The following is a 25,303-nucleotide window of genomic DNA, read 5'->3' on the forward strand; positions in this document are numbered from 1 at the left end:
CAAAGTTAATAGCTTGCTTCTTACAGATAAACTGCAGGGATTTCATGTTTTTTAAGGTTAATCTGCTATTCACTGCAGTTTATCTGGACCATTAAGACTCCAATGAAATCAGGCAAAACCTGGCATCTGACAGGATATCTGTAATTGCCCCCAGACCTGCTGCACACAGGTACTGCCCCTGGGGCTGTTGGGTCTCCCAGTGGCAGCACTGTGCTGTGCAGGGGAGTTTGTGCTCCTCCCAGCACCTGTAAAAGACCAGACAACAGCTGGAGAAAGCAGCTTACTATGGATTTGTTGAACTAGGGCTCCTGGCTGGTACAAAAAAGAGCAGACAGGTAAATACGTTAGCAACAAACCTCCCTATTCCCATTCCTTCTCTTTTTGGAGGATGAGAAATACTTTTGTGACTTTACCTTAAATCATTGTTACTTCCAGTGCTTGCTTCTGTGCATGTCCTGAGTCTGTCAGCAGCAATGTAACAAAAGTAACACCCTAATGACAGCAAAACAAAGGGTGAGAACAGGAGATGTAATAGAAAATGCACCTTCGGTAGCTATTATTTTGAGTTCTTTGATTTTATAGAAGTAAATTTGCTTGAGAGCCTCCAAGCTGCTCTCCCAGTGATTTCCTGGTGTCTGTTTGCCAGACAATGACTTTTTGCTCATTTGAAAGCACTGAACTGATGGCAAGAAATCTGCCCCCATCTTCCATGGGAGTGGATTAAGCACTAGGCTCTAGTGCTGCCTCCTGAGACAGCAGCATTAGCACCAAGTAAAGGGCAGTAGATTTGAAGGCCCAACACAGTATTTTAATGTGTATTTTTCCCCACAGAGCTGCAAGTCTTAGCCCAGAATTGAAGCTACAGCCTCTCTCTGCAGAATAGGTTGTGGCAAATGTTTCACTTGAGCAGTTTGCCATGGGAGCTGCTTCCATCTGAGCCTGGTTAAAAGCACCTCTGGATAAGGAGGATGGTGTGATTCCTGTGGGGCACCACAGAAGCTCATTAACTGGAGCAAAAGCAGCAGCCTGCAGAGCTCAACTGATGCAGGGAGGCTTTTCCAGAAAAGAAAGGTTTATCATATAGAAGAACATAGACTTACCATTGGGTGAATTTCTGAGCTGGTGAAAATCTGATACAGACATTCTTGCATCAGCCGAAACCAGGCATCTGTTCCATTTGTGTTCATGTCTGGCACAAGCTGAAAAGAGAATGCCAGACTGTGACCGCTTAAGGACACCCACAAGAGAGTTTGCACTAACATAACTAAATTAATTTCCAACAGATTTTAGTTAAACTAGTATAATTATCATGTCTTGACAGGGGTTCAATTCATTTTTGCATATCTTTTCCCTGCAGAGTGATGATTGCCACTGACAAATGGTATAATCGAACTCTGTTTAACTTAACTCCATGGCACTTTGTTGAAGTGAACAGGGATTACTCTGGCAAAGCCAGAATATCTGTCAGGCTGTTAAGCGTGTTGTGTATTTACTGACACCTTGGGAGTCAGCTAGCTTTGTATTTTTCAAAAGGATGAGGACAATAGCTTAAACTGTTTTTGAAAGGCTTTCAAACAGTGTCTAAGGAATAAATGTGAATGGCTGGTAGTAGTTATACTTTAACTAATTGTGTTCATTGAAACTGATGACAGACCTGTGGAAAGCCACTGTGACTGTGGGGAGAATAGAGCCCACAGGCTGTTTTTTTGGGTTGTTTTTGTTTTTTCTTTAAAGAGTATTTGTGAGCAGTGTGATTGTCATGCAGAAGCACGGCGCTTCTCCGATGTATAGGGTGTCATCTGTTCTATGCTAATAAATTAGCATCTGCAGCTACCATTGCTGCCTGTCAAATCTGGGTACAAAATTGAGCTGTTTGATCTCAGTGCCACTGAAGTGTGTCTGCATGATTGCAGAAGCAGCATATTATCCCATCTGTTTTCCACAGACCCTCCGTCAGGTTGGATGCTTCAAGGTAACGCATCAGACGCAATGAATTCCACTGCAGACAACTGCCTTGGAGGCATCCTCCTGCTTTGTCACTGCATGTAAAAATTTGACTTAAGAGTAATTTTATTCCTTCACAGCAGGTCATTTAAGCCCTGTACACACTAGGGAAATTGCTAACTTTGGCTCAGCTCCTTATGTGCCAAGGGTTGTTCCCAGGGTGGCCATTGTCATTAATGTGCCAAGTCACTTCTCTCCAAGCAGGCCTTACAAGACACTGGTTCAATCAACAGCAGCTGCTGGTGCCCAGTTTATTTTTGGGCTGCTGCTGCCACTTGTCCAGATGGAGCTGAAATAGTGCCAGCCATGGTGAGACTCCTGGGGGAAACACCAGAGGTGGGAGGTGGGAATGTCTAGAGCACTGGCAGTCCCTGCCGCTGGGACACTTGGCTGCCATGGTGACATGGCTGGAGGTGCTGAGCACCAACCTCCTCGCCAAAGTGTGCCCTGCCACACCTGCACTGCTGCTGCACACCCAGCTGTTCTTGGAATAAAATCCTTGGCTGCACTTGCCACGTGCATTTTCCTCAGAAATACACATTTTTGTCTAATTATCTAGGAAGAGAGAAAAATTAGGCAACTGCAAGTTTGATTTTGAGTGTAATAAAACTAGTTTATTTACACAGTAACATGAATGCCACAGAGTACACAGCAAAGTACCACAGCAAACCAGAGTGTAACTGCCCCTGATCACAAAGGAAGGCTTGAAGTTTATATACTTATTTATATAAAAATGTGTAAATATCAATATGAAGCACCAGATAAAGCAATGCAACCAGGAATTCCAAATACAAATTACCCACAAGAATGGAACTGAAAAAAAAATTAAAAAATTCCCTTATTCAAGGCATTTAAAGAAATCCCATTTATAAAAGTCCACTAATTTTGGAATCCCTAATTTAAAAATAAATTTCCCCCTTTTATTAAAAACAAGAACATATTCTTAAATGCTCAGCATAATTAAGTTTTAAAAGAAAAAAACCCAAGAATTTCAACTGCAAAACCTTCTAATACCAACAATCCAAAGGACAAGGAAACAAAAGTTTTGAGTTGTTTTTGAAGAGGTGTTATTTATGAAATGACTATATTAAAATTTACACACTCTTAAATATATATTATATATACAATATATAATATATATATTTTTTCAAGCAAAAAGGGGCAAAGAATACTTTTGGGATACAAAATTCATATACATACATATATATATTATAACATGCCCCCATGCACTCATATATATATATGTATGTATATATATATTTATGAACAAGTATTTCTTCCATATAAAAAAAGCTCCAACCTCTTCTAAATCCCTGAAATCTTCCCCTTGGATTTATGAAAAAAAAATCATTCTAGTCTGAAGTAGAAACCAAATTGTCAAATTCTGTAGAGTGGTAAAATGCTTATGTACAGGTAAGTTGTGTATTTAATTTTTCACTGGCAACTCTGCTTGATCTGAAAGCATTCTGTGGTTTCCAGGTAAATGCTGAGTGGAGCACCAATGCAAGGAGACTTACAGGAAAAAATTATTTAAATTACATTCTACAACTACTCAAAATCACCATCCTTCTAATGCTGCATCCAGGTGAATAATAAAATCCATACAAATGTCTACTAGAAATTCTCTGCAACACAGCAGGGAAAAACACTTGCTCCTTCTTTTGGAGTTGAGGGTGCCCTTAAGAAATTTCTCCCCAGTGTTTCTTTTGAAAAGTACTTTTTGTGTATTCTTCTCTTGAAGTCTTTGTAATCCATATGATTGTTTACAGAGTATTTCCACAGGTGTATTTTTATAGAGGTATTTAAAATTCCATTCTGTACTTCTTTGATGTTATCTTACTGCATAACTAAATCATAATCACATCTCTCTGTGCTGGCTGTAGGGCTCTGATTGTGCTCTAGGTTTTACAGGAGTTTTAGCAGAACCAACATCACCTCTGCAAAATCAGAGTAAAACTGATTGCCTAGTCATGCAGTCAAGTACTGTTTGTACTGAGAAACAGCCAATTTGGAGAAAGGGGGAAAAGAAAGTGCATTAAAAGGTGTGACTGTTTCTATTGTATCCCTCAGAAAACTTAAAATTGATTTAAATAAAAACAGGACCATTTAATTTATATTTACATATGGATTTGTTATTATAAACAAAAAAAATTAATTTAGATGGGGCATCTCAGCCCAAGAATTGAGAAACAGATACATTTTATTTCAGCAGCATGTTAAAATTAAGGACCTACAGTGTGAAGCTGCTGAATAAATTCTACAAGTAGCTGAACCCTTACACACATGATTTATTTAAATAATATATTTTTCTCTATAACACGTGGGAATTCCCTTGTGTTAAAATGTCAAGATGATCCATTCCTACCTTGTGGGTGGGATGTGTGGAGCATAAAAGATTTAAGGTGGAACATTTTTGCAAATGCTGCATGCACACTTGTCTGTGGGGCAGCAACATGGTATCCTGGCTGGAGTTACTGATTTCATCGTGGCTGAATACTGAACTGAGACCAGGCTTCTATGTTTGGACATTCCAGGGGCTCCAGAAGGAAATTCTGGATTCCCTCCATCCTAAAAATTTGTAGGCAAGCATTTACTAGTAGAATCTCTTTATATTCACCTGGTTATGCATACTGACTGGATCAGATCTGAGGTTTGACAGATAATTAGCGAATAAGTAATTCCCATTCAAGAAATACAAAACTAACCCACTTTCCATAACATCTCAGGAGTAGTTCTTTCAGCACCCCTGTTTTAACAGAGGTTTGCATTTCACACCACAGACAAGGGTGGTGTGCAGCAGCTCCACCACCTACAGCAGGAGCAGCACATTTTACCTTCCCCGCTTCTCCCGGCCTAACGCAATCCCTTCCCTCCCCACCACGGAGTGTCTGCAGCAGATTGTCAGAGCAATAGGCTTCTCCTGATGCCTGGTCAGTCTGGAACAACTGACTTGTTATCCATTACTATTCTCCCTGTGCAGATCCCAAATTTGAAAGCCCACAGTTTTGTTACTTTAGGTTTATGCTGTACTACAAGCAACTTAAAGGAACCCAATCACACAAATCTATGGAACAGATCAACCCAGTATCATATAAAGTACAGCATTTAATTTTGTAAAGTCTTTTGCGTCTTTACATGGGCAGTATTATTTTATGAAAATAAGATTTCCACCAACTGACCAGCTACATTTCAGGTTTTTGACAAGGCACTAAACATTGTGAATCCAATCACTGTGCTCTCTCTGTAATATTAGAGAGGGTTTTAATGGCTCTAAAAGGATCAGAAACCACATATCATAATTCTTCAAACAAGCATTTGATTTTTCCAGAAATTAATTTCCACTGGAACAATCATTAGAGTTCATGTTAAAAATATTTGAATGACAGCTTTTATTAATAGAAAAATATATATTTACAGTCAATACTGTTATCTTAGATTTGCAGCTCTTCCTATTTCTTGAGCTCAACTGAAAGTGCGACATTGCTAAAAAAAAATTCAAGATCTGTGCACATAGTCAAGTAAGTTCTAACGTGCACAGCCAGGGGTTTTGTTCCTGCCATACACAGGATCCTGTTACAAACAGAGCGGGTTTTTTTCCTTTTGCTTAGCAATTATGCTGTAGCATTCTTAGGATTTGTTTACAATCAGTTTAATGCATACATTCTTGTGTATTTACGTGGCACAATCTGGTGCCAGGATGGAGAACCACCACACAGTTACAATCATCAGTTATGGGCAGATCTGCAAAGTCAGCCTCAAGCTCCTCAAGGAAGAGCTCGGGCCAGATCAGGTTCGACTACATTGACCATTCTTTCTTTTTTAAAGAAAATAACCACACAACATTACAAATTGCTAAAGTTTACCCAGTGCTGCACAAGAAAGAGGTTGGTAGTGAACATCTATCCATGCTTGATTATACTGCAGAGCTAAAATGAGTATTGGTTCATCACAAAGGATACAAACTGAAATTAGATAGTTAGAGATACAAAGGCATTGGACCAGCTGCATTAACACATACTGTTGTACAACATTCAAAATCCACCTTTGCATGTGTGTGTTGACACCAAAGTGACACTGGGAACTCGTGTCTGTAAACATGGGAGCACCCAGCGGCTTCAAGGGATCACCCCACTGCAATGCCACGTGGTCCAAGAGTCACTCCTATGCCTCTATGAGTTAGCTGAGAAGTCAGGTGCACACACACACTACGGAACAAACACAAAACCAGACCACAGAGAACAAGAAGCCCTACTTGCAGCTCAGCACACTGTCACTAATAGCTAGTAGGTAAGTACACGAGTGACTTGCCATGCTTGGTGTATGTGAACTATGGGAGCATTGCCCTCCTGTATCCAGATAAAGCAGGGCTGCACTGAACAGGAGATTCTTTGTAAAGGTTCTTCTACGAGCTGCTCAGCAGTAGTGTAGAAACTTTCTTTCCTGATGTAGCGGAAGTACTTCTACTACATACATTGCACTTGGGCTTTTAATGCACTGTCCTGTTTTTCTGCATCAATGCCGCCATCCTAACCTTTTTGCCAAAAAGAGAAAGAAAAAAATACATATCACATTAAAATATATTATCCTTATCCTTGCCTGATCCTTCACTGATACAGGTGAATCAAACAAAAGAATAATCATCAGAAGTTTCAAAAAAATCTTTAGAAAGGTCACAAAGACAGTCTATACTACGGCACAATCGATGTAGGCTTCCACACGCTATTCAGCTTAGCTCTGAGAGATGCCAGAGAAGAATAATACAGACATGTCAACCCCTCGATGTACGGCGTGGATCCAGAGCTACTTTCGCTGACTTTAAGCCTGCAGGACTGTTTGTTCAGTTTCCATGCATCTGGTCCAAGAATGCATATGCTGTATAAAGTGGCTATTTGTTTCAAGGCTGAAGTGAATTGATTCCTCACAGTTTTAACAATTAAAATGAAACATCAATCCATAAAAAGAACACATGGGTATCTGTGCATTTATGTGCCGGGAAAGTAAAGGAAGGGGCTGCAGATCTAGCATTGGGTAAAGGCTGGTGTGTAAAGTGAACACTGTAATGTACAGTTTTAAAAAATAATACAAGAATTGCACATAGATCCATAGGAGAAAAGCACAGGCTTGTAACTAGGGCTGTCTGCTTTCCATCACCCGGGTCAGAATACTCGGGATCACTTTTTCCCCTGCATCCAGATCAGTTTTTCAGAACAACTCAGGAAACAACTCCTAGCCTGGCAATACTGAGCAAAGATATTGTCTGTACAGAGGTTCCATGGGAAATGGCTGTTAGGGCATGGAAGGACGTCAGCAATGGCCTCTAAAAGTGAAAAAGCTCCTTCAGGTTGAGTTTTTAAAAATTCTTACTTTTTAATCCTCACTAATTCCTGCTCTAGTCCAAAACTCTGTCTGTGATGCTCTTTGAGCTCTTCCAGCAACATTCCATTTTTAGGGTGCTGTCTATAGCAACATTAGGAAACACTGGTTACAACAGACAGGAGATGGGCAGCCAAGCACCACTGAGGAAAATGTGGGTCATCATGCTGTTGGTTGTGGCTGCCAAACTTAACAGCTCCCTCAATAATTAAACAACAGTGTTTTTGTCCCCTTGTTTCTACCCTTCAGATAACTGTGTCTGCAGTAAAAGTGTCTCCATGTTGCCTGTTAACTACACACAGACAAGCTCTAAACATTTCTATCCCCTGCCAACAAACCTGCAGAGCCAATTTCAGTCCCACTTTGCAGTATGGCACAAGTGACAAGAGCAGACCAAAACAAAACAGAAGAGGTGGCTTTTATTTTCATCCCTGATTCACAGCAGTGATTGTCAGAGAAGGTTATGTACATCCTATCCATTTCAAGTCAGGCTTTAGTGCCTGTTGTGATGGAAGGGGAATTTCAATGGCCCACCATGTGTTGTATTGTTCTTGTATAAATGTGTTTATGGCTACAGTACATCAACAGTCCAGACTGGTGAATGTTGCTTAGGAAATAGGATAGACAAAGTGTGCATATTCTGCTTTTAATGCAGAGATCTCACGCTAAGGGTAATGATCTGATTAAGGCAGCGTTGATGAAATCATGGATCTGTGGTTAGAAAGGATATGGGTAGGCAGTGAGACAGAGGAGGAGGGAAGAGGACTGAACACAGGTGCTTACTGGTCACTGACATTTGCCATGGTCAGCAGGAAAACCACATCTGGAGAGGAAAATATAGATGGTGTAAAGCGTAAGAGAAAGATCAGAATCTGTTTGGTTGAGACCAAAGGAAAGAGGAGCACAGCCTGCTTGAGTGGGACTGGCTTAGCTGAGAGGAAATGTGTGGTATGTGGAGTGAAAGCAGATGAGTGTTTTGTGGCACAGTGGATCATTCATCTCACATTTACCACTAATCCGTCTCTGCTTATGGTCACTGCTATTCACTAACTAATGCTATGTAGGAAATGACAGAAACTATCAAAAAGAGGAGGGCAATTTGTTTACTGCAGTGGTAGAAATAGTGGTATCAAAGCTTGCTCTCCTTTTCAGCCAGATATGAATCAAGTTACATACTGTCTGATCCAAATGCAGTCATGGGTATATAATTAATCCCCAGCATGCCTGGCAAAAAGGTAAAGTTTCTGTCACACTGGGTACAGGATGCAATTTCTCCAATTCAAGCCTATTTGCTCAGAGTTGCTGGCTTTGATATCTGGGCTGTTTTGTAACACTGGTAAAAAGTGTGAGCTCTAGTGCAGGCTGGAGTGAGGGCTGGGGCAGAGGTGGGGGTGCTTCATGAAAAGCAACAGGCTCTACAAACTAGTGCTGCTTCATGAGTCTCACAATGCGATGAAGTGAGTCTGTAGTGGCAAAAGCCAGATACTGACAACAAAGCCAGTCTTCCAGAATAATTCCACAGTCCCTCTCCAAGGACTTCTCTGCAAACTTGATCATCAGCAGCGTCCTTTTTATATCAAGCCAGTTCTGAAGTATAGCATCTCTCCGTGACGGGTTGGAAGATGTACTTAGAGCATGGAACAAGTCCTCACGTGGACCCCAAAGCAAACACTGAAGGATTCCTTTGGCTTCTGATATCAAGATCCTCTCTGAAGGGTTGGGATTCAGCAGGCAGCTAGCAAGTTGTTGAAGCCCTTGAGAGTAGAGGGATCGGCAAGGAATCTTGGGGAGATCAGCACAAGTGTACTCCTTCTCTTTCAGCTCTGGATTCTCATCAAAGGGGTTGGGTAAGTGCAGCATTTCATAGATGAGGATGCCAGTCTGGAACTCATCACACTTCTTGTACTGCGTTGCAGTGATGATTTCTGGAGCCAGGCGGGATTGATCCCGTAGGACCTCAGGATCTACCATATGACTCTTCTGCTTGGCCTGGGAGAAGTTGCTCACTATTAATCTGGCCGGACAGGCAGTGCTGGGACTGGGCTCTGTGGCCTCGGGGCTCAGGGCGCTGCCTCCCGGCCTGGAGTGCACCAGCAGCAGGTTCTCCAAGCGCAGGTCACAGTGTGTGATGTGATAGGGCTTCAGGTGCTCCAGGCCCAGGCACAGCTGCAAGAGGAGCAGGCAGACCTGTCTCTCGTACAGGTCGGGGCTCTTGGCGTGGCGCGGCGCAGACTCTCGCACAAAGTCAGCCACTGTCAGGTGCGGCACCTCCCGAGTGATCACCACCACGCGGCTGCGCGGCTTGCTGATGGTGCCCTGGCTGCTGGAGCTGTCTTTATGGGAGGCCTCTGGGGTGGAAGCAGCTTCTCTGTTCTTCTGCTCAGGTTCCTTCTCCTCTTCTTCCCGCTCTTCTTCTTCCACATCTGGTGCGTCGTCATCCTCCCACGGAAGGAGACGAACTGGCACTTCCGCAAGGAAATGGCCACAGTCCTGTTGGATGTTAAAGTTGATAGCCAGGCTCTGCCGGATAGACAGGCTGTGATAATACTGCTGGGATTCCTTAGCCTTGCTCTTGCAAATCTGGGGGAAGAAAATAAACAGAACAGATTTAACTCTTAAATTTCTAAATTCTATATCCTTTTCTTAGATATGTATTTGTTGGTGGGATCTACAGCCTAGACCTAAACATAAGCAATGAAATTTTTTTAAATGAACTGACCTTGGCAGACTATCTTAAGGCACCCAAACAGTTTTCATTGGCTAGTAAGCAACTGCAGAGCAATACATCCCTCCCTCTGCATAGATGATCCAATGGAAAATACAATTCTGGTTTTTAATCAGAATAGCAGCTGATATATGGCAAATGCACAGCAAAGCTTATTTACAGTTACTCGTTTATCCATATCATTTTATTGCATGTTTTTCTCTCAGCTTTGTGTGAAGCTTGAACAAGATAAAAATAATCAATAGCAATAGGGGATACAAAGAAATACACATACACTATTTGACCAAATGCTTGCACGTGGCTGAGTTAGCATGGCATAACAAGTCAGCCCCTGCCAGCTAAGTGACTGATGTTTGCTCCTTGCCCACTGTAGCTGGAAACTGAAATCCATGAGCTGCAGCAGTGTGTCTGCAGTGAGGGCTGTATGTGTGCATGGCACAGGCTGCTGGCAGGCAGACTTGGCTCAGGTGATGAACAATCATTAGAACACGGTACCTTAATTGCTTTCAATCATTTGTCAAGATCTAAAGCATATGGTTTGTTTTTTTGCCATAGATAGCTGTATTTATGTCCAGAGATATCTTATTGATATACACATTATCAACATAATTATCCTTATTAATTGTTTGCCCTGCCATAACAACTGGCAGCTCCAACCCCTGACAAAAGTCACTGGGTAAGCCCTTTTAGGGCCTTTGTTTCTGAGGCATTTACTGATTAAAATGACAAAGACTCAGCTGTGTTGACCTTTGCATATTAACCTTAGTTCTACGGAATTCAGAGAGCTCATTCAAAGCCTGTAAGGTTAAGTGTGTATTTTAGTCTTTACATGGTTAGAGTCTAAATATTCACTTGCTACAATACACCAACAGGTCTTAGGTGCAAAGCTCAGAGAAGAGAAAAGAGGAAGACATCTCTCTTCAGATGAATTTACAATCTCCCTTAGCTCATCTCTGAAACTGAGGAAAGCCAGATAACTAAGGTTAGTAAAAACCAGCACTTGTTACTCAGTCACCACCATCAAGAATCCCAGATCTCATCCTAACCCTAAACGTAAGCATTAAGCGACTTTTCTTCCTATTTCTTATTTTCCCTCTTCTCAGAACTTCTGCAGGTAAGTTATAAATCTACCTTTCACTAACACACACACAAATTTTTCATACTTTACATGCTTATGTGGTTAAGAATCACAATTTAATGGGAGATTTAATCTTCTATGCTAGTTGATCAGAAAAGCGCATTGTCAGATAATCACAGGAACGTAGACACAAAAGCTGTACCAACATTTTGATTGTCCTCTTCTCTTTGAGACCGTGCATGTTTCCATACTTCAAAAGCACTTACATTTCCTTATTACATACACTGTAACTTAAACTGCCTGCTTATAACTGCCATGAACACACAAAACAGATTTGAAAAATGCATTTTCCAGTCAATTTTATTTATGAGAGGATATGTTGATAGTTACCCTGTTGATAGAGTGGCTCTTACTCATTTAAATTTTCAAATATGTTTTATCCTGTTAGAGGTGAAGTGAGTTCTCAATGGAATGTGTTGCCCCCTGTTCCCTTCTCTCGAGGGTTATCAAAGTTTAAACAAAGACAGCAAATATACAGCAATAACCTTTGAATTATATATGAAAAGAAAATGCCAGCTGATTGTCTTTGAGACTGAAGTCCCCAGATTGATTAAATACTTCATACTGCACAGAAGATAGAACTAGAAAAGCTATATAGACAGATCCATAGATATGTGTTGAAAGTACACACATGGTGTGTATCAAATCTGTCTGGGAGAAGAGCTATTAGGGAAAACAAAATTGTTCCATCTCAAGTCCATGGCTTTTTTCTTGCACAGCCAGCCATGGAAATACTCAATTCCAACTGCAGAAAAGGTTCAGTGTGTTGTAATTCAGCCTTGGGTTTTTAAAAATACTTAAGTGACCTAATAAAACCATCAAACAAGCAAACAAGTCATTCTGAAAGAGTTTAATTTTAAAAGTCAAGTTTACTTGCTGATAAAAAATGTTGAGAATCACACTTGGTCTTAGCTACTGCACTCTATTTCTTCATCCACAGAGGATATCTAGTGCCACCAGTCAGCTAAAACTGATATTCTATTAGGACTATATAATCCACAAAGTATGTGCTCTGAAAAAAATATACACTTTTCAGTTTGGTAAATATAAGGCTTTTTTTAAAGTTAACAAATAAGATTTCTCCTTGCCAACAGAAAAAGAAAAGCAAAGGAATCAACTTTTTCCTAGTTTCTAATTTTATCCCTACACAGCCTCTTTTTCCTACTTACTTCAGAGAATGTTCTCGAATTTACTACTGACATTTCAGTGAAAACTGGAGATAGGATCTGTACCTCTCAAAATCAGCTTTGGTTACCTCGGTTTAGAAAGTATGGCCAATCCCAGAATTGTGAGATTACAGAGGCACACTTTCATCCATGCTCTGTGGATTTGCTAATTGCCTCTTTCTAATTTAGGAACACCTGGCCACGCACAGCTGCACCCAAAGGTGTCCAGCTGTTGGTGCAGAGGATGCTTTTGCTGAGCCAGTGGCACTGTCCTTGCAAGGCCAATCTCATCTGTTTGGTCACCCCCGAGAAATGCCTCTCCAGCCCAATAAACCCACCCCAAACCAATTATGCTTCTCTGTCTTTGTCTTTCTTCCCACTATTCAAGCCTAAGTCAATTTTACTTCAAATTAAAATGACAGCACTTCTCCTTGCTGATTGACTAAAAATTGATTCCTGATTCCCATCCTTCTACATTGCACCTTTACAACTGGGGAAAATGCAACTTTTCCCATCTTGTCTTATTTTTGAAAATCCCCAGCCCTTACTTCTCCTATCTTTATTCCTAATCCTCTGATTTGTGTTGCTCTTTTCTGGATTCTCCCCATGCATGACATCTTTCTGAAGAGTGCTTCCCTGTAATGAATCCAGTATTCCAGTTAAGATCTCTCCAGCATCCAGCAGAACAGACCTTTGTATATAGATCCTTGGAACACTTCCCAGGGAGAACAAGTTGCATTATTAACTCCACATGTTCATGAAAACATTCAGAGCAGTGACCACTCTAAAATCTAAAGCCACAAGCAGGGCCAGACTTGCCGCAATATAAGTTCTTAAATACGAGTTTTGGTTTCAGACTCCTCTCTTTATACCAATGAAACAGAATTTAAATTATCAACAAACCAGACAAATACTAAATAGTATCATGATTAAAACCAATACTAAAATGACTGCATTCATGAAAAGAGATTTCCCCTCCTTATTGTGCATTTAACGAATATAACCAATATAGGGGAAAAAATCTCTAATCCCATGAATGGCCAATAGTGATGGCTTTTGGACACTGCCAGGTCTATTGTTTAATACAGAGCAGTAGATGGGTACATGAGCCTCCTTTCAATATCTACAAAGACAAGAGAGCTGGGATCTGATTAGAGATTTATTTTCTGCCCCTTGCTTTTTGTTTACAAACACCATGAACTGAGAAGTGCAAGAGGCAGCTGGGTTATTTCAGGCTGATTAAATTGCTGACTACACAAACACTAACATTTGTACACTGGGCACTTTGTAATTGTCAAGAGGAAGGGAAAGCTGGGCTGTCTGGAGGAAGCACCCAAATCTGGAGTGTGATAAAAAATCAGACACCTGTCTGAATTCATAAAGCAGTTTCTAGAAGACAGACCTGCAGTAATTTGATGTCCCTGTAAGTGTCTGGCTACTCTTCAGGTAAGTCCTGGGGCTTTACATTGCAGTGTCAGATTCTGATTCACAAATATCTTGTTAGAATGGGGAAAATTAAAGCAGTGGAGATAAACTAAGTTTTCTTATTCACTTGTTCAAAGGCAGTTAACAGAATGTAAATTCCATTTACTGACAAACTTGTATGATTTTATCATTTTGTGAGCTGCAGCTTCTACTCAGAACTCTATCTTACATTACCATTTTACAATAGAGTAGTGAATAGTGGTGTTTAATACCATCAATGGGTAATAATTCTCACCCAAACATTTTGTATTGGAATAACTCCACTATCAGCTAAAACCATGATCAGAATGACCAAGATTTAAAATCTTCAAATTGGTTTGAATTGGAAGTTATGTGACTAAAATCAATATTTACACTTGAAAAAAATTAAGGAACACATTGTGAAATTTGTTGGCCTCTCTAGCAAGTATTTTCAGCCACTGGTGATGAATTGCTAAAGGAGTGCACACAGAGCTGCTTTTTTGTTTGTGATGGTTACTTCTGTGTCAAAGCTAGCTGTAAATATACATTGCATATACATTGCATTTTTAAAGCTTCTGTCTATTCCAGTCATCTGCTCAAAAATATGGAAATCTTGTTGCCTTTTACATATAGAGTACGTTGAATACCTATTTTTTGGCACAGGAAGAAAAAGTGAAAATACTTTGACTAAAACACTAACACAGAAAGTAGGATCAATCAGTCATTTACCATTTGCTTTAATGAAATACATCCAGCTGAGCTATGGAGATATGGTATGTGATAACAGCTGAAAGGAAGGTGTTGATAAGAGCTTGGCCAGCCATATTTCTAGAGCTGATAAAGAGCCAGTTGTTCAAGAGATGAAGCAATGTTGATGAAAAGCCCTTCCACATGATGCAAGAAAGCAATGAGAAAAAAGGAGAGTTACAAGAAGGAAGGAATGCAAAGTATCCATCTTCTTTTTCACTGGAAGGCACTGTCATAATGTATCTTTTCTTTAATGAATCCATGTGAACTAAACCTCTGTCACGTTCATAGGGACAGGACACCTTTCTTTATATCCTGCCATTTCAATTTTCCTCAGTGCTCTCAGCCCACGAAAGAAGATTTGAATGTTTCAGAGCTTCTGCAAAATGTTCTGCATTAGCTTTTCTTTTTCCTTTATGAGTCCCATAGCCTACTGTGCCATCAGCTGACTCTCACTCTCCCAGCAGGGAATCTCATTTCCACTCTGTCCTATGCATTTTACAGGGCGTCAGTGAACTTAAAGCACGATGAATATTGTGGGAAATGAATTTACAAGTGCTGAAAATGAGAAACACAGAAGATCACAAAGACTGCACCATCTGTGCCACTTTGTTGTATTGCACAGAGGGACAACTGCAAATGAAATTCTGTGTAGAATGAAAGCTTGCTAATCCCAAATTGATAGCTTGTTCTTGGCACAACCTTGTTTTCCAGGGAGGCCAGTTTGATCTCTGATTGACCTCATTTTCTTGATCTGGCCTTGGAATAGAGCTTTGACTTTTTAACGATGTGCCAAAACACAGAATTCTATTCTGCTGTGACTGAACAGGGAATGGGCTGGAAGTTGAATAGACATTGCTTTGTTTCGATCTGAAGCAGGAAGTTCTGGGATGACCTTTAATAACACTTTTGACAGGAAGCTCCACTAGGAAACTGAATTACCAAATAAAACCACCTTAGCACACTGTGACAAACTAAACATGACTAGAAAACAATTGTCAGCTGCAACAGGAAACTGCCAGCCAAATTCAGCCCAGTGCTGCTTACTTCTGCATTGTTCTGTTTTATACCTGGGACACAAACCTTACCAGGAATCCTAAGCTTTTACTGCTATGAGAGCTTTTACTGCTAGAAGAGCTTCTATTGCCCTGCAGCAATCAAAGCAATAAATTTGAACTGCTCCTTTCGAGCTGTTTGCACCTTTGCAATTCCTGTTACCCCACCTGAGCAGCATTGCAACACGTGCCTGTGGTAGAGCCAGCTGGGTTTTACGGCTGTTTTTCTGTCTGGACTCTGAATCATGGCTTCTCTGAGTCAGCCTGTGATACTGGACAGTGTTTGCTTTGAGAGTTTAATACTGAAAGTGGAAGTAGTTTATGTCACTGACACAGTAGTTACATTGTCTGTTATTCATTCTGAGTAATCTAATTTATTTATTTACTTTTTTATAAAAGAGGTCCCTGCCTATCAGTGCCTTATTCAGTCTGCGTCAGGACACTAAGAACAGAACTCATCCAATCGGCTGTGTACAAAGAGCTGGTGCTCTGTGCTGCTGTTATTTTGGTGTAACCTTTTCACCACATATTTGGAATTACTGATAAGACTGTGGTTTCAGGGGAATGTTTATCCATTCATTGTCCCAGATCTACCAGCTACTTAGAAGGTGGTACTGCACTTAGTGAAAGAAAAACACCTCAGGGACTGGAATTTCATGGAAACCTTTCTTGAAAGGGAACTTATATTTTTCCATTTGAAAAACTAGTTTTCTGATCACGACTTATGTACTAGTTTTATTACTAATGTTTCAGTCAAAATAATTTCCACATAGCTTCCTGCAGCTATTTTTGCAGAGGGTGTTTACTAGCAGATTAGGTGAGAGTTGAAGCAAAAAGCATAACACAGTGCTGTGAAACAACACATCCTTATGAATGTTTCCTCTCATATCCACCCTGACAGAACAAGTTGTGCTCGTTCTCCACCAAATTTATCAGAGCATCTTTTGCTGGTGAAAGCACTAGAATGTAAAAGTGCACTGCTACGTTCACCTCTACAAATCATTCATTGTTCTAAATGTTAATTCAGCAGTAGTCAAATGGTCAAAGCTGAATTTTTAACAGTGCTTTTGTAATTCAATTTTTGGAGATAAAATATTAAAATGCCAATTTTATGTATCAAGACTATTAGCACTGTTTGGGGGTGAATCTCTCATTTTCTACAGAGAATAATAATTTTCAAAAAATCTCATTATGATATTTTTTCTCAGATCTAATATTAAAATCATAAAAGTTAAGAATTGTCTGAATTGTTAGCCAGTGTTGCTTGGGAAGTTTTACAAAACTCAAAAAAGCTACATTAATTTACACCATCCAAAGATGTGACTCCATATACAATTTCAAAGTGTATTTCCAAGATTTGATCCAAAATAACAGGAAGACTGTATTTTGGATTCAGTAGGCACACCAGTAATTTTCATCTCACTACTTTTTCCATCCTGTTTTGGGGATGAGGGATTTAAAATGGCAGGAAGACATAGGTTATTTGTTGAAGGTAGATTACTATGTAATTTGGCTCACACAAAAAGCACCCACGGTAGTAAAAACTAGCATATTTGTTAAAGCTAAATTCCCCAAATCTCTGTGTAATGTAACAGCAATCTGTGGTTATGAGCTTTTGGACAAATCTGATCCTGGACTGATGGCTTATAAGTCAAAGATCAACTTGGGGCAAACACCTTTCTCTATCACATTAACTGCCAGGGGGGTATTTTCAACAGTAATTTTTCCTCTCACTGTAACAACACAACAGCTCCTGCTGACCTCCAGCTCAAGGATATTTTGTGGATATTTCACTTGCATCTATTACAGTGCAATAAACCTTGTTAGTCTGAGAACTATTTTTAAGACACCTGAATTATGAAAAAGAAAATTTAGCACATATGTTACACTACTGTTCTTTCTTCTCACTGGCTTTCTACAAGGGAAATGTATCTCAGAGGACAGGAGATAACAAAACAATGACATAGGTCTAGCCTGTCAGGGAGTTCTTTACAGGCACATCTGTGATGTGCAAACAGGTATCACATTAGTGATAACTCAAACCTGCCTATATAGAAAAATACCACTTTGGGCCCTAGAAGCAATCATTTTGCATCATTGTATTAAAACAAAACCTTCCAAGCCAGCAATGAGCAGTGCCAGATGCTGATGCTGAACCGGAGGTGATTGCCAGATACATTCACGGTCTGGTTCTTCCTTGGTTGCTCTGTACCACTAGACATGGCAGCCCCAAGACATCCATATTTCATCTCACATATTTTCCAATAACAAGTCCTTAATAATTAATGAAATATAAATGGCTAGGCCCAAATATCTGCATAAAAAAATATACCTTTTCAGGTCTCAGAAAAACATGTTAGCTGCACCAATTTCCCTTTCAGTTTTTCTACATCCTACCTGTAAAGTCATGCAGGAGTGGTAACAACATTTTGTTCCTGTAAAGCACTACCCTTTTGAGAATAACCACCCTTCAGCTATAAGGAATTACAGCTCAGGCCTCACTCATCTATGTCAGGCAATAAATGTTTTATCTCAGTTTCAACAAAGAGGAGTCAGAAGTTCAGTGATTTACTCAAGGTCACACAGGAAGCATGACAGTGCTATGAGTCTCAGCTGTCCTTCTCACTATCTTCCTACCAGATAAGCATTGAGAAATGCAGAGATACAGTACTCAGAAAGGACTACCTATATAAAAATCCATAAAGTAACAATATCTGGTGAGATAGCTGCCAACTAGGCATTAATATATTAGCAGTAAATCTAGTAAATCTTATTTCTTTAGTGTGTTAGCTGAAGAATTTATAAGACAAACACTGGTGGCTAGGTAGAGCTTTTGAAAGGCTGGTAATGAACATTGGGGAAATCTAAGACATTGTACAGGAACAGAAAGGTCTGTTACAATAGAATTTACATTTAAAATTACATGGCTCTGAAAATGGAGAACTTTTCAATTTTTTAGGAAATCTTTCCTAATTAGGAGTGATTATTTAATTTTCTCTGCATGCAGGTGAATCAAATGATTTTGTTATTGCAAGTTTCCAAAAAACTGCCTACACATGTTAAAGTTATACAGCTTTCCCTTCAAACAAAATGCCATTAAGCAATGACCATAGTAAAGACAGATGTGTTGATTTTGTTTCAATCATTTTGGAGCTGCAATGAAAACATATGAAATGAAACAGCAGATGCCAATGCCACGCACAGGTCATGACAGAAGGGAGAGCCTGTGTCTTGGGAATCTTCTCACACATCTGCTGCCAGCAGTCGGCCCTACCACTGCTGGATGTGGTGCAGATGATGGCTGTTGTCACATTTTGTCACCGATGCTTCAGGTTACCATTTCTCAAGCCCCTCTTACCTTGACTGCATAATTGTTGAGAGGATCTTTTGCATAAGAGGCAGGGTAGTAAACAGCATCTCCCGCCTCACAGCACGGCTTGTCGCTGGTGAGCCTGAAATCCGACCAGCTGTCCACCCCGAAGCGCAGCTGGTCCTTCTGCCCAGCCATGAACAAGTCTTCACATTTAAGTGCCAACTTCTTCAGCGAATCAGCGTGAAGGCTCCGGATCTTCCCCACCACCTCCTCCCTGTTCTCGATGCCTCGATAAAGTGCTTGTCTCTGCGGCTTCTGGACACCTCGGCCCTGCTTGGCCTGCGACAGGCGCCGCCCTGTCAGGGACTCCATGCTGTTGGAACACCGGTCCTTAATACTGATAGTGGTTAGGCTGGAAACACTGTTGGTTGCTGAGGTGGTTGCCCTTAGTTTCTCTGTCGGCCTGTCCAAGGAATCTCCTGACTCGTTGTCCAGGACTTTGAGCTCCAGGCTGACAGAGGAGCAGGCGCTGCTTGCTTCCCAGTTGGTGTCAATGTCATAGGTGGGATTGGCCATGACACACAGGTTGTTCTCCAGAGCCTGCTTCTGGAGATCTCGGGGAGTTGGCTCCGTGTTAGCTCTCAAAATTGTTTTCTTTGGCAGTGGAGGTGGTGTTGGCTGCAAGTTGTTCACTGTCTCCTGGTCTGCCAGTCCTCCAAAGGCAATGGCATCATCCAAAGCTCCCTTGGGTTGCCTTGGCTGTTTTGGAGGGATCATGGCTGCTCTGGACTGCCCTGTGGAATAAGACAATAGCAATAGAAGATGTTGTGTGTGCTGCTCACATTTGCACTCTGCAAAGAAGTTTAAGGCAAAAAACCCCAAAACCCTGACTAGGACCCCCCCACCATTTCAAAAAATCCTAGACACATATATGAAAATATGAACTAATTAGAAAGTAAATGATCAAATCAGCATCACGTATATCTAATTACATCCAGCCAGTTGTGATTTGACCTTGGCATATATATTGAAATCAGTTTCAGTGCTAGCAATGCTGTCATTTTACATCCTATCAGATCAATGACAAGAACTGCAAGCAAAAACCAAACATCAATTTGGCACTTTGGCCAAGTCCAGTTTCAGCAATTACACCCAGTCTCCTGTAATTCCTTCTGCAGTCTACTGACTGTAATATTTTTCCTCACTTTCTATTCAAATGTGCTAAACTAAGGGTGGATAATAGCCCATAAAACAATTGGGAAATGCACTAGACAGGCTGAAAATCCTATTTCAGAATGGAACTCAGAAACTTCCAGACAAAATTAACACAGTTTAGATCCTCTGGTGGTCACATGGGGCAGTCAGGATTGCCCCAGCAGATTCACACAGTGAAATCAAGGAAGTTCAGCCAACTTTCACTCAAGCTGACAAGTGTGTTGCCATTGAGAGTAGAACCATGTGTTGACAGAAATAGTTTCTACCCTGCAATTGGAACTCACATGCCCTCCCCCTGACTGTACCTTCTTTAATTCATTTCCCTTCCTCACTTGCCATGGGTACCTTTGTTGGCAATATTATGTTCAGAGTAACCTGACCTAGCTTCAGTCAAGAGATTCCAAATGGCAGGTTATGTACACACAAGCATGGAATGTCTAGTTTCAGACATTTGTGTGAATCCAGGGAAGATAAACTTCCTGTCATGTGTTTTGGATGGCTTTTATAAAGGGCAATTATGTTTTATAAGTGCCAGGGTCCTTGGAAACACAGAATAAATAAATGACGATAATATAGCAGAGAATAAAAACTAATAAACACACAATACAAATGACCAACTCACTGCTCTGGGACTATTAAACTGTTGTTACTCATATCAAAATGATATCTTTCCACTCTTAATAATCAACTGCTATTTTCAGAGAAATTATTTTATAAGCTTTCTGCTACTCCTGGGAGGCTCCCTGACTATCATGGTAAGGTAGGAAGCCAACTCTGACGGTTGAAAACAGCAGACCTGAAATGGATGCTCTGAAAAATTGCAGCTGAACATCTTTTCTAGCAAGGGAACAGACACTATAACTATTTGACTATTTGTAACATGCTGAATCATAAAATCATTCAGGCTGGAAAAGGACTTTAAGATCATTGAGTCCAGCTGTTAATCTAACACTGCCAAGCCCACAAAATCCTTGTAAAGGGAGGACTAAACTAGAATGCTCAACCAAACTGGGGGGATCTCAGATTCAGATTGGAATGACATCATTTCAATCCATAATTAACAATTAATCACTTTGTAGTTTGTGAAAAGAAAAAATATTAGCTTGCTTTACATTTTATGAGACATTGCAGTTTTTATGAATACTACAGAACCCAATATCTGCACGGCCAGGATGTAGAGGACTCTGGAATGCTGGGTTAGAATGCTGAAATATACTTGCTAATTTCAGAAAATCAGAGAGGATCGTATTTTTATATGTGTCCACAAACAGAACAGCCTTGCTTTCTGCTTTCTTAACAATCATTCTCTTTTCAATCATTCCAAGGAGACAACATCACAAATGGAAGTTCTATCTCTATCTTTTTTTTAAGCTCTAGAAACCCTTGCAAGGGCCTTGTGGATCTAATGATAAGCCTATTCCCATGTTTAAAAAAACAACTTTTGAGCAGGAAATTCTATCAGCTTTGTACATACCTGATATTCAGGGAAGACTGCAAATCACTGTCAAGATAGTTGAAAAAATTATAATTCTAGGGGGATGCAGGGGACTCTACTGCTCCTTTGTATTGCAGCGAGTGTTTGCTGTGCTGCAGCATCTTACACTGGTGCCAGCTGGGCACCACATGAACTCTCTCAGGGAGCTTCCTTCCGCAGAGATGAAGTGTGCTATGATACCAAGTCAAAAGCACAACTGATGTGTGCATGCCAGACATACATCCAGATGCCTTTTGCTTAATCCTGAGACAAGTTCATTTCTACTTTGTCTCCAATGGTCTTAGTCATCCAAACATGTGCCTTCTTCCATAACTTCTCATTCTTACAAAATCTGTGACCTCTGTACTTCTCCCCAGCAACACTCTGTGCTAAAGATCACTTGCGTATTTTCTCCTCCTCACCCTCTTGCCCACTCTGCTAAGACAGCCTGACTGCTGGAGTTTGACAGAGACACTATTGCAGGAGCCAGTTTGCTAATGTGCCTTGCTTGTGAGACTTGCTAACCCAAGGATGCACAGGGGCTAGAGGGAAACAAATCAGAGCATGATGCACACCCTGAGCAGCAGCAGCAGCAGAACCCCTCTCCAAGAAAGGTAAGATTATAACAGTGTTACTGCTCGATTCTCTTATTTTCTGTCTGCTTTAATGGCTCCCTCCTCCAAAGGCCATTCACATAGAGTATTGAGACGGCAAGCAGTGTTGTTTTTGCATAGCTACTGGCACTGTGACATCCAAACAGAATTGGAGAAGGTTTTCATAACCAGAAGTTGTTTTTTCAGATGTCTGGAGGGGGTGGCAGGATCCAGAGAACTGAATGTACAAGTTATTCTCTAGTTACTGTTTCAAGTACTCTCAGCTCAGAAGAATAAGTTTGTATAACATGCTATGTTACAGTTTAGTTTCTTCCCACAAGAACAAGTTTTCCATACTGAAATATAACCATCTCTATTATGCAGTTGAGAAGTTTCACGTCTGCACTGTTTCTATGCTGAGTTCTTAAAACTGTACATTTCTTTCATACCCATTGGGCCAGTCTTTCCAGCTCAGCTTTCCCCAAGCATGGCAGCAAACATGGCCCAATTTTTACAAATTCATTGCCTAGCAAGAAAAAGGTTGTCTTAAATATTGTCCCTGTCAAAAGCACAAGAATGTCCTTTTGCCTAGAAACACTGGCAGAACATTTATTTCTTTTTCTTGCCTATCCTTTCCTTCTCCCTTGCATGCCTTAAAACCATCATTTCCTTACCTACTGCCCAGACTCTCCAACATTGCAAGCTCAGCCTGAGCCACACTCTTTGGAGGCAAATGAAAACGAAGAACAGGGAAAATATTAGGCTACCACTTCGAGATCTTGAAGTAGATTCCAGACTGCTCAATGACTGAAAAAAATTGAACTCTTTACAGATAGCAGATTTCTAGAGAGCTTTAAATAATTCTACAGTTTAGTAAGATCTTCCATTATAGAATCTCACTACACTATTTAAATATTAATGCTTAAGTCTCCAGACACCATGCAGAGGTCTGAAACTCTAAAAGACCTCTGAGAAAGGCATATAAATTTAATTTTTCTGGGTAACTGATTTATCATCAGACTTTGCATTGCAGCCTATTTATGTTAGCTGCTGAAACTCAAATCTGACATCACTCCTTAATAAACACTTTTCCTGACTGATAAAAATAACCAAACCATGAAAAAACCCACAAATGCATCAAGTGCCTTCCAACCACTGCAAAAGCTACCAGCATGCTTCACAGCCCCAATTCCAATAAATGCTGTCCATGTACACCACTACTATTTAAAATGCACCCATTCTATAAAACCATTCCGTACACATATTTCCATGAAATCCTGCATTGTTTACATATTTATTGTTAATTTAATAGACAAAAATCTTTCCAGAACGCTGATACATATAACAGAAAGGAAAGCTAACATTTGTTAGTAACATTGGTGATGCCCCTGCAGTTTCTCAGCAGTAACTGGGGACTGGGCACAGGTCTCTCGTAAGATGCAGGTAGGAGAAGCTTCACCTTGTCTGCCTGGGGACTTGTCAGGTCTTGCTGCCCACCCTCCATTACACCATGTTAAAGACATTACCTGTGCTAATTATATCTTATACAAAATGCACCAGGCTGATGCTTTAATCACTGTCTGTCACTGAACTGTCAGTTTTAGTCAACAATGATCTCATTACCTTATTTACAGCCTGGCTAAAGCACTATTTACTGCCCTGATCTAACTTAGTGACTGAGGCAATGCCCCATGGCAGATGCTGTGATTGGGATTTTTTTCCAGTGTCAGCAATCACAAAGCCTAGAAACTTAGCCTCCTTTTTTCACATTTCTTTAGGTGTAAAGAGAAAAATAGCTGATAGTGAAATAACCTGTTCTTTTTTTCAATGGCAGAAATACTGTCCTGAGTACATTGAGAATACCTTAATCTACTTACAGCCATGCAAATTCAATCAAGTCAATTTCCCCAACAAATTCAGACAAAGACAGAACAATTTAAAGATTTGTAAAGGAAAGGCTTTTAATTATCTGGTCAATTGTCTTCTTTATCATCAGCTACAGGGTTTACCTGAATTAACTTCTGTAACAATAAAGGAGCCCCTTACAAAAGAAACCTCCAGGCCCTACCTTACACATTGGAACATTTGTTTCTACATCTCGATTCAAGTGGCAGCCTCTGCATTTTGTTAAATAGTTGGTACCAGAGGTATCCCTCATCACAATTCTGCTCACTGCATGAGCACCCACACCACCACCAAGCCAGACTCTTGCTTTGATAAGCTAAACAGATTCAGATTCTGAATTAGACCCTATGAAGTGCTTGCCACAATACCAGGCATTTGCAAAGCTTTTCTTTAGAGCCTGTACAATTTAAAAACCATTCTTTTTAAACTGTGGGCACCAGGGCTTGACTGTAACCACGGCAGTGCAGGGGAAGAATGAGATATACAGAACCTCTCTCCTCCTATTGAAGTTTCCTCCTCTTTATGCAGCCAGGAATGTACTTTATCCTATCATCATGGTGGGATCTCATAAAAGCCCCAACCCTTTTATGTTGTACCTGATTCCTGGAGGAGAATCCTCTGTTTTGTAAGGCTTATCTCTTGGAAGGCCAAACCAAATATATTTGAGAGCAGCACCTGATATAAACTCTTACCTGACAATTTACCAAGGCTTGCAATTTTTTCTGTTCATGACATTTCATGTGACACGTCAGAATTGAGGATTAGACATTTATCAAAGTAGAGACATATTATCTGCTTTTTAATAGAAAACACAGCATATGTATCAGATTAGTATTAGAAGTGAACATTGTGCTTTATGCTGCAAATTGAGATGTTCACGTGATGTATTTTACAAACTACAGCCTGTAGCATGTAGCTCTAATTGCAGCTGAGGCAAGAGTCAAATGTGATGTAACTTTCCATATTATCCTTTCCTCCAGTTTCATATACCAGTATTTGTTATTTCTACAAAAGATAAGACTTTGCTGCCTACGTGATGCAAGATGTGAAAACAAGTAGGAATTTTTCTCTGTCTCTACCTAGAAATCTCTCAGTTGCCATCTCAATTAGAAAGTGAAGTTGCTTGAATAAAGCAAAAAGCCTTTGAAG

General features: G+C 40.4%; 1 protein-coding gene and 1 long non-coding RNA gene across 7 annotated transcripts in view; one reads left to right on the top strand and one right to left on the bottom strand.

Moving 5' to 3' along the window:
- Positions 1-2,591: 2,591 nt before the first annotated feature.
- Positions 2,592-25,303, bottom strand: part of PEAK1 (pseudopodium enriched atypical kinase 1) — a 109,728-nt gene continuing 87,016 nt past the window's right edge. For all 4 annotated transcript variants that reach the window (XM_085070961.1, XM_085070959.1, XM_085070960.1 and 1 more), the window contains 2 exons: positions 19,013-19,761; positions 2,592-9,957 (listed from right to left, as the gene is read on the bottom strand). In XM_085070961.1, coding sequence (XP_084927087.1) covers positions 8,800-9,957; positions 19,013-19,761 — 1,907 coding nt within the window. In that variant the 3' untranslated portion in view covers positions 2,592-8,799. The remainder of the gene's footprint in view (positions 9,958-19,012; positions 19,762-25,303) is intronic.
- LOC146432861 (uncharacterized) overlaps positions 10,975-25,303 on the top strand; it is an 87,657-nt gene continuing 73,328 nt past the window's right edge. For 2 of the 3 annotated variants that reach the window (XR_014854356.1, XR_014854355.1), the window contains exon 1: positions 10,975-11,084. This is a non-coding gene — a long non-coding RNA (uncharacterized LOC146432861). Of the gene's footprint in view, positions 11,085-22,021; positions 22,271-25,303 lie in introns of those variants that run through there. The other variant, XR_014854357.1, reaches the window with a different exon arrangement.

Source organism: Lichenostomus cassidix, chromosome 10 (assembly GCF_008360975.1).
Source record: "Lichenostomus cassidix isolate B80296 chromosome 10, HeHo_3.0, whole genome shotgun sequence".
Classification (NCBI taxonomy): domain Eukaryota; kingdom Metazoa; phylum Chordata; class Aves; order Passeriformes; family Meliphagidae; genus Lichenostomus; species Lichenostomus cassidix.